The sequence below is a fragment of the Carlito syrichta genome, unplaced genomic scaffold (genome assembly GCF_000164805.1).
Source record: "Carlito syrichta isolate Samal-C Ts95f unplaced genomic scaffold, Tarsius_syrichta-2.0.1 Scaffold302297, whole genome shotgun sequence".
Taxonomy (NCBI): domain Eukaryota; kingdom Metazoa; phylum Chordata; class Mammalia; order Primates; family Tarsiidae; genus Carlito; species Carlito syrichta.
Genome location: NW_007246393.1, coordinates 309,773 through 319,654, shown reverse-complemented (window position 1 = coordinate 319,654; position 9,882 = coordinate 309,773). Strand labels below are relative to the sequence as shown.

General features: G+C 55.7%; 1 protein-coding gene across 1 annotated transcript in view; it reads left to right on the top strand.

The window, feature by feature from the left end:
- The first annotated feature begins 543 nt into the window (after nucleotides 1-543).
- IL21R (interleukin 21 receptor) overlaps nucleotides 544-9,882 on the top strand; it is a 17,569-nt gene continuing 8,230 nt past the window's right edge. The window contains exons 1-4 of the mRNA XM_008056237.1: nucleotides 544-704; nucleotides 3,527-3,589; nucleotides 7,490-7,592; nucleotides 9,470-9,666. Of these exons, the coding sequence (XP_008054428.1) occupies nucleotides 3,541-3,589; nucleotides 7,490-7,592; nucleotides 9,470-9,666 (349 nt within the window). The 5' untranslated portion in view covers nucleotides 544-704; nucleotides 3,527-3,540. The remainder of the gene's footprint in view (nucleotides 705-3,526; nucleotides 3,590-7,489; nucleotides 7,593-9,469; nucleotides 9,667-9,882) is intronic.

Genomic DNA, 9,882 nt, shown 5'->3' with positions numbered 1-9,882 from the left:
ACAGTCATGGCTCACCACAGCCTCAACTTCCCGGGCTCAGATGATCCTTCCACCTCAGCCTCCCAGGTTGCTGGGACTACAGGTGTGCACCACCATGCCTGGCTAATTTTTTATTTTTGTAGAGACAAGTTCTCACTATGTTGCCCAGTCTGGGCTAAAACTCCTGGGCTCAAGCGATCCTCCCACCTTGGCCTCCCAAAGTGCTGGGATTACAGGCATGAGCTGCCATGCCTGGCCGATGAAGAGGAGTGTACACAGGCATGAGGAGGGAGAGCCCATGCCCGTGTTGACTAGATCATGCCAAGCCGTTTTCCAGACCATGTGTGATCATCGACAGGTACACTGGCTATGAGTGAGAGCTCACATTACCTCATATCCTCAGCATGTGGTGTTGTCAAACTTAGTTTCTGCCAACCTGGTAGAATTAAGATGGCATGTGACTGTGGTTTTGATTTGCATTTCTCTGTCAAGCGCTTTGTATTCTCCGCAGCACTTACATCTCTCTAATTTCCTGTCGCCAAGCTTCTCCACCTCTCCCGGAGTCTCCTGAAGTTCGGCCTAGCTTTGGTCTGAATTGCCACGAGCCGACGAACCATCTCCCGGGCCTGGAGTGGGCGCAGAAGCTTCCACAGGACGTCACGCGCAGCCATGTACTGAGTGCTCACCGCCAACCCACAGCGGAGATTCACAGCCCCGTTTTATAGGTGAGAAGACAGAGTCAGAGGGGCCGGGGGAGGGGGGAGTTGCCCGAGGACGTGCGGCCGGGACATGGGCAGGCTCCATGTCCGTGCTCTTCATTCCTCTGTGGGAAACCGCAGAGGTCAGTATACCAGGACCTCCCGGCAGGAAGGCGCGGTGGACGCCTCTGTCCTTCCTTCGGGAAACACTCCTGGGGGCTGAGCTGCAGCCGGGGAGCAGGACCCAGAAAGGGATGGGTTCAGGGTAAAAGGGATGGGAGGATTCCCCCCCCCCGGGGGGGCTGTGGGAGTGTGAGGAGGCAGAGAGGAGGGAGTCTTGGCTGTTCAAGGCTGATGATCCCTAGAAGCGAGTGACTTGATTTGAACAGTGTTGAAGGTCCCAGGATCCCTTAGTGGGAGAGTGAGCCCCGCTCCAGCTTGGCTCAGGGATGGCGGAAAGACCCGTCATTCGCCCCGATGGCGGAGAAGGCCAGAATCCCAGTTTGGCCCCAGCACGTCTTAGACGGCACTTCTCAGTGCCCCCGTTTCAACAAAGACACACGCCGGACCGCCAGCTCCTAGGAGTCTCGGGCCGGCGGTAGCATCCTGCTAAAATTTCCTGACCTCCTTTGTTGTCCTGTATTTGGTTTCAACGTTTGCTTGTATTTGGCTTCATGGTGAGTGGATTGTGTTGTTTAAGAAGCACTTAAGTGACATCCACCACTTGCCAGGCACTGTTCTAAATGCTGCATACACACTGACTAACTTAGTTCTCCCAAGGACTTATGAGGAACTGCTATTATTATTGTGTCCATTTTACAGATGAGGATGTTGAGGCCCAGAAAGGTTAAGTAAGCCGCCCGAGGTCACACAGCCTGTGAGGGGCGGTGCTGGGGTTTGGACCGAGGCAGGCTGGCGCCACAGTCCTGTTTTCACCAGCGTGGCCCACACCGCCCCTCTGTCTCGTTCTAGCCATCTGTCGATGGTAGCGATATCAGGTTTTCTTTTGAGACATGTTTACTGGAGTAAAAAAACAAGAGGTGATATAAAGATGAACAGCAGTAGGTAACAGCGCCAGCAGAAACCTTGAAGGCATGGCAGGAGTTCTGGAACATTCCAGTGTAGCCTCAGGGATGGGACAGGTGGGCCATGAAAGCTGGGTGTAGAGACCAGGAAAGGGAAGGTGTTCGGGGGGGACTCAACTCGTGCACGCCCAGAGCCGGGGCTGCCAGGGCCATGTGAGTAATTCAGGGCAGCCGGCCAGTAATAGCAGGAAACCAGCACTTCACAGTTCACAAAGCACTGCCAGACTCTTCCTGCCAGGTGCAGTGGGCATTATTGATCCCGTTTTAGAGACAGTAACTGCAGTCAGAGAGTGGAAGAGCCAGAGGAGAGCTACTGTTTGCTCCAAGATCCTCTGGCTTCAAAGTTTAGGCCTTTTTCTCTACTCCAGCGTCAGGTGTCTTTGGTGGCAAGCAACAGAAATATAATTCAACATGGTTTTGGGCTCATGTAATGAAAAGTCCCCAGTGGACATCAGATATAGCTGGATCCAGGTGCTCACATGATGCCACAAGGACTCTGAATCTCTATTTCTTGGTGTTGGCATCATTTTCAGACAGACTTTCTCTAAAAGGTGATGGAGATGGCTGTAAGCTTCTAGCAACCACCGCAAAAAACCTATCTCATTGCTAGAGGTCTAGAAAAAAATCCCAGGACTGCTTCATGGGCCTTGCCTAAGTTGATGTCTATCCCTGTCCACTCGCTGTGGCCAGACAGATGGGGGTCTTGATGGGCCGGGCCTGGGTCAGGTGCTCACTCTGAAGAGCGAGGGGTGGAGTCAGCGCCACCCAGGCCACCTGGAGAGTTCCAGGCCACCGCCACCATCATCCCCAGGGCTCGGTGTCGTGTGCAGAGCTGAAGATTTGGAAGGATGGGGCGGCTTGGACCAGGGCGAAGGAGCTGGTACCCTCCTCTGGGGTCACGATGGAGCCAGGGGACGTGACAGAAACCTGCCAGGGCTTATGCTGAGGGCAGGGTCGCAGACGTGGACACCACTGTGAGGGGCAGACGCAGACTCCCCTCCTGTGATGGGAAGTCACAGCTTCAAGATGTCATTGCGGGCTCAGGGCCCCACCCGACCTGAATTCCTGAGAGCAGGGTTAAAGGGTTTCTGCCCCGACATTATTTTATTTTAAGAGGGATGTTACTCATTTTAAATCATGTTGGGGGGAAAAAACACACAACCATGAATGCTGTTGCATAGGACGAGGCTGGAGTTTTTAAGTGAGTTCATCTATAGAAAATATATTAAATAAAAAACAGGGCGCACAATGTACAAATAGAGCCAAAATTTGGAAAGTGAGAAATGCTGAGCCCTCTTGGCTAGACTGTCCTGAGGCCCCCTTTGTTTCCGATACTCTAAACTCTGTACCAAGAGTCCACAGCTGTTTATTTTTTATTTTATTTATGTATTTACTTTTGAGTTAGGATCTCACTCTGTTGCCCAGGCTGGAGTGCAGTGGTATGCTCACAGTTCACTGTAGCCGCAACCTCCTGGGCTCAGGCGATCCTTCCACCTCAGCCTCCCAAGTAGCTAAGACTACAGGCGGGCATATGGTTAGTTTTTATATATTTTTTTAATTGTTTTTTTTTTTTTGGAGAGTTGAGGTCCTGCTGTGTTGCCCTGGCTGGTCTCGAACTCCTGGGATCAAATGATCCTCCCACCTCGGCCTCCCAAAATGCGGGGATTATAGGTGTAGGCCATTGTGCCTGGCCCAACATAGCTGTTTATGGGGAGCTTGGGGAGGCCCCAGCCCAGGCTCACCCCGCCTGTGCGTCTCTTGCAGGCCTGGGAGTCGGCATGCTGTGTGTTTGGGCTGCCCTCTTGTTCCTGCTGGTGCTCCAGGGCGGTAAGTAGCTGTCCCGTGTCTGCAGTGAGGGCGGGGCCCAGCCAGCCGTGTGGGCTCCGGGTCGTGGCAGGAGTCCACAGTCCCAGCATCCATGGGCCCGTCCACTCGAGGCTGCTGCAAGCCGAGCTGCCAGGTCTCCGCTACCCGGGACCCACCCAGCTGAAGAGTGCCATCCGCCAGAAGTGGCACACTTGCAGCCCACGGGCTTGGGTCTGCCCGCCTACCTGCAGGGCTGAGAAACGTCATGGTTTCCCCTGCACTCTGCTTTGGCTAGCTGCCAACCCTCAGAGTGAGGAAGTCCTGCCTTTGGTCTAACCTCGGTTTCTCCTTATGTAATGACTCTCCTCGGAGATGTTTTTAAATCATCACTGGGTCCTCAGCAGGCGCGGTTGTTTGGGGGAGGGCAGCGGGTAGAGACAAAAGGAGCCGAAGTCTTTGCAGGGCAGCCCCCTCCCGGAGGACCAAAAGATGCTGCAGCCAGAGAGAGCAGTGTTGGCCTGCGGGAACGCTGGCCAGGACTGAGAGAGCCAGGAGGCCTTACCGGAGGAAGGGGCCGTGAGGAGGAGGGATGCAACCCCGGGCTGGCCTGGAGGCTGGCCTAGGGCAGGGGAGGAACCGCTGCTCTGCTGACTCATTGGCATTTTTCTCTGGTTTTTACCCAAAGACCCAGGGCCCCAAATAGCTCCTTCAGGAAACAGATGGCTGGCTTCATTTTCCCCTTCTGAGTGGCGAGCATCCTTGTCCCAGCCTGCCCGCCACGGTGTGGCAGGATTTTACAGAGAGAGACGGGACACCGAGGCTTCTTTGCCAGGAAGCAGTGTTTATTCGTGCCGGCACTGGCTCTGCGGATTCACATCCAAGGGCTGAGCCCAGAGCCCAGGGGGGCATTGCCTTCTATACACTTCAAGCTTCTTTGTCCCCCTTCTAAGGTCACATATTGGTAACATACACTGTGATTGGGTATTTCACAGCTCAAGGTTGCAGCAGGGTCACACAGGCGCACTACAGCTTGGGACACATTCCTTTCTCACTAACATACATTTTTTAAAGAAGGCCCTTATCTTATGGTGCTAGGAGGATCCTGTCTCTATTCTGGGAAGGCCCATATCTTGTTGTGCTTAGGAGGGCCCCTGCCTCAATGGCTCCGCACCTAGTGAGAGCAGATAACCAGCCCCTGCTGTCTACTGAGCCCCAGCATCATCTCAGTCCTTTTCCCAGCAGCCCCGTGAGGTCCACGTTGCAGTGATGCCCAGTCTTCAGTTGAGGAAACTGAGGTTCGGAGAGGATAAGGGACAGGGCCATGGCCACACAAGTGGGCCGTGGCAGAGCTGGGGTCAGGTCTGACTGTCACGGTCTGTCTCAGCCCATCTGTGCTGCTATAACAAAATTCCTGAGGCTGGACAATTCATAAATAATAGAAAAGTATGTCTCACAGTTCTGGAAGCTGACAAGTCCAAGATCAAGGCCCCAGTGGGTTTGTTGCCAGGCGAGGGCCCAAAGATGTTGCCTTGAGTGCCACGTCCTCACGTGGCAAAGGGGGCTGAATTCACTTCCGGAAGCCCTTTTATAAGGACACCAATTCCCCTCATGGGGAAGAGCCCCATGGTCCAACCCTTGGAGGCCCCACTCATAACACTACCCCTAAGTTTCAACACACGCGTTTTGGGGTTCACAGACATTCAAACCATAGCGTGGTCTTCACCACCGTGTCCTGCTCTATATCCTGGGTGCCCGGCAGCTGTGTGAGCTCATCTCAACCCTTCCACAACCTCTGGAGCACCGGCATCTTGAGTCACATGTCCACAGTCACAGAGCCAAGGGGCGGGTGGCACGGCTACGAGACGGAGGTGGCATGGCCACAGAGCCGGGGGGCTGCACAGCCAACCTGCGTGCCTCTTGCTGCTTCCTGCCTGCTTTAATCACTCCAGGGACGGGATGTTCCTGCCCTGAGGCCTCTGCCCTGTGACCGGGGGGCCCTCTGGTCCCCAGTGCCATCACCATGCCAGTTTGGAGGCTGCTGTTCCATGCACCAATGTTTAGGGACAAACCCTGTCCCATGGCAGCCTTGAGCCCAGCCAGGAACGCCAGCTCCCCTCCAAGTTCCCAGAGCCCTGGGGAAGAACCGCCAGGATCTAGACTCAGAGGAGACACAGCTGCTTGAGGCCCTGGGTTTAGGTTCTGCCAAAATCAGCTCTCTTTTCTGCAGAGTGCTGGAACTGGCCCCCGACAGGCCCCGTGTGCCTACCCAAGGAAAGCTCCCTCCTAGAGCAAGATTCACTCACTTCAGTCAGACCCCTCGGTAGCAACTGCCTGGAGAACGGTGGTGGGAAGGTTCCCGAGGCCACACCCAGGGGAAAGAGTGCCGTGATCGATTAGCGATGTCTGCCACGGGTATGGCTGTGGAAAACCTGCACAGAAGGCTAGCTGGTACCTTCCCTGGGCGAGCGTCTCAGCAGCTCCGGCCAAGAGAGAGACAAAAGTGGGGTGTCGTGTTGGAGCCTCCGTGTTCTCATCTCTGCACTGGGCTGGGAGTGGACCAAGGGTTGCTTCCAGCCACGGTGTTCTTGGCTGCGAGTCGGGGTTCTGACCTGGAATGAGACCCAGGAAAGAAACGTGCCACCACCTCATGGTCTTCACCAGTCAGGGGAAAATAGGAAAAAGCCACTGAAAATGAATCTCCAGAGTGGGGAACAAGTTTCTAGTAAATAGAAATAGTGGCACTTGATTTTACAGAACAAAACTACCAATTATTAAGTTTATCCTGTCCAACACTGAACAAAATTTAGATTTTGATTGCACCGATATTTTATATCTATTTTTTATTTTTGAGTTGGGCTCTTACTTTGTCGCCCAGGCTGGAGTGCAGGGGCACCCTCACGGCCCACCTCGGCCTCCTGAGTAACTGGGATTACAGGCACAAGCCACTATGCCCAGTCTGCACCTATATTTTAGAACAGAGTGAAGCAATTAATGCTTGGGGGTGGGTGAGAAGGTATTAAATCTCCCAACGATATTGCCTGATGGGAGAACATGTTGCCCACTCCTGGGTGGCGGTGGTGGGGTCATTTTTGGCCATAGGAAACAACAGACATTTTTGCAAAAGCATTCGAGGGCTTCTCCATCTTCTCCAGTTTTCTTGCCCCTGGAAGCACTTCCTGCGTCTCTGAGGATGTATGTCCTGCAGGGCTGAGGGCTCCTCCCATCAGGGAGTTTTGGTGTTCTCGGCACCACTTTCTTTCTTTTTTTTTTGAGTTGGAGTCTCACTCGGTCGCCCAGTGCAGTGGCCACTCCCGGCCACCGTAGCCTTGCCTGCTGGGCTCTGGGGATCCTCCCGCCTCAGCCTTCCAAGTAGCCAGAATTACAGGCATGCGCTACCACGCCTGGCTGATTTTTTGGTTTATTGTAGAGATGAGGTCTCGCCTACCCAGGCGGGTCTTGAACCCGCAGGCTCAGGCAATCCACTCACCTCAGCCTCCCAAAGGCGCGGGATCACAGGTTGAGCCACCGAGCCCGGCTCTCGGCACCACTTTCAGGGACTCCGAGAGGTCCTGACCCCTCGGGGACGTGCTCGGTTCACCCTGTGTCCGGGGAGTTCAGGACGCACCATTCTGAGTGAGAGCCTGGCTGGGAGGGACAGTGACTTGGTGGCTGGTGACAGGGCTCTGAGCTGATCGTATCTCACCTTGCGAGAGTCTTGTCTCCGCAGCCAGCCTCGAAATGTCAGGGCTCAGAATTCCCACTGCAAAGGCCCCTGGTCCCAGGGCTTCATCTTAGCAAGTCTCCATGTTCCTTCCCGCCCTGAGGCCCAGCCCCTCGTGGTCCAGCCCTCAGGGGGTGGGGACACTCTCAGCCTCCTTGGGCTCCCCACTGAGGCCTCTCCCCCGCCCCCTGGCCCTCCAGGCTGGGGCTGCCAGGACATCATCTGCTACACTGATTACCTCCAGACGGTCACCTGCATCCTGGAAATGTGGACCCTCCGCCCCGGCATGCTCACCCTTACCTGGTAAGTGGCTGGGCCTCAGCAGCCAGGGGACATGACTCGGGGTACCCGCAGGGCTGGGGTGGACAGGGCCACAGGAGACACAGACGGGCTTGACCTACTGTGTGCCTGGCACATAGTTTGGCAACAAGAGTAGCTGCCGCTTCCTGGGGGCTCGCCAGCGTTTCCACCCCAGGAAGACGCTGTGAGCTGAGGACCCCTGTGGTCCCCTTTCAGACAACCGCTCAGGACTTGCCCGAGCACACGGCTAGGAGGCTGCAGGCTACCCTGTCCAGCTCAAGGGTCGCATGCTCTCGCCCACTCGGCCAGTCTCCTGCATGATTTTTCAAGGACTTAGCGAATGCCAGGCCCCCTGCCATGGTGATTCAGTAGGGATCATAATCCCTACTCCCATTTTACAGATGAGGACACTGAGGTTCAGAGAGGTTAAGCCACTTGCTCAAGGTCACACAGCCAATGAGCGGTGAAGCTCGGATTCCAACTCAGACCACCCAGCTCCCTACTCCATGTGTCCCTCCTAGTCCATATGCAGCTCAGGATCAAGAAGCACTGCCCTTCCTTCTGTTATCCAGCAATTCGCTCCTTCATTCATCTGAAACACAGTATTCAGTTCCTGCTAGACACCAGCACCGGGAACTCAGGACTGGCAAGGTCTCAGATGTCTTGGAGCTGAGTAGGGCATGGCTGGGAGACCTTCTGATGCCAATAAGCGCTGGAAAGAACGGGCCCCTGGGAGAGACTGCGTGACTCGGGGTCTGTTTCAGCCAGGGTGACCTCGGGATGAGAAGGGGGTAGCCAGTTTGCAGCGGGAAGGACACTCCAGGCCGAGGGCACCGAGGGCAAAATCCTGAGGGCGGCGCTGGCGAGTGTGTGTGTGTGGCGGGGCGGCGACCAAGGAGGGCGTGGCCAGGTGGGCGTGGCCGCGGCGGAGAGGGCGTGGCTGGAGCTGGTGGGCGTGGCCAGGCGGGGAGCTCTTGCGGGGAGCCGCTGATGGGTTTTAGGCGGGGACGTCAGAGACTATTTTTATTAGATTTTTGTTGGTAACAGGCTAAACACGTAGATCAACAGGGCAGAAGAAGCGACTTTTCACAGGTCCCCCACTGCTGTGTGGGAGGGGTAGGTTTCAGGGAGGGCAGGTGAAGCGGAGTCACTGCCAGGCGGCCTTGACGGCGGTCCAGGCTGGACATTCGGAGACCCTTTATTCCGCAGGAGTTTCTCTTCCCGCGAATTTGGCAAAGAACTCAGTCCACGCATCTCTGTTGGGCTTGGAGGGTGGGCATGTTCTGATTCTGAACGTGTAGGTAGGGAAATAAATACCTGGTGAGCTCCTATACCTAATGCAAAACCCATTGTTTCTCTCTGGTGGGAGCTAAAAGCCAGGGCCTTTTCCCCAACCGCACCCACCAGCTTCCCCGGAAGTTCACCTAGAGCAGGGGAGCAAGTTCATTTGGCTCTGAGCTCAGCCCTCAGCCCTTCCTAGGCATCCGGTGGGTGTTGGACAGAAAGGAGGGAAGGAAACCGCAAATGTTTAGCCCCCTTCCTGTAGGACCATGATCCTCTTGTTGGAACTGACAGGGACAGATTTAGGCTTGGCGGGAGAAAGAAAGGGTCGATAACTCCAAAACTGAGCCCTCCTGCCCTAAGCGAGGTAGTGAGTTCCTGGTCCCATGGAGGCATGCAAGTCGAGCCTGGACACAGTCCATCAGGGATGCTGCAGGGGAGGGGATGCCTTCCCTGGGAAAGGGCTTGTTGGACCAGGTGACCCCCAGCCCCACCTCACATCCCTCCCAGCCCTGGGATTCTGGGCTTCTGCCCTAGAGCACTGAGCATTGAGCCCATGCCCTGGCCTCCAGCCGTGACCAGCTGCTCTGTCCTTGAAGGCAAGACCTGCATGGAGAGGAGGACGGGGCCACCTCCTGCAGCCTCCAAAGGTCCACCCACAACGCCACGCATGCCACGTACACGTGCCACATGGATGTGTTCCGCTTCATGGCCGATGACATTTTCAGTGTCAACCTGACAGACCCATCTGGCAACCACTCCCAGGAGTGCAGCAGCTTCCTCCTGGCTGACAGCAGTGAGTAACCTTCGGACCCGGGCCTGAGTGAATCTGAGGGGGGCCAGGCCAGCTCTCCCCGCTCCGTCAAAACTGACCCTTCCTAGCCAGGCTCGGTGGCTCAGCCTGTAATCCCGTGCCTTGGGAGGCTGAGGTGAGTGGATTGCTTGAGCCCGCGGGTTCGAGACCTGCCCGGGCAACTTGGTGAGACCTCATCTCTACAACAAATAAAAAATT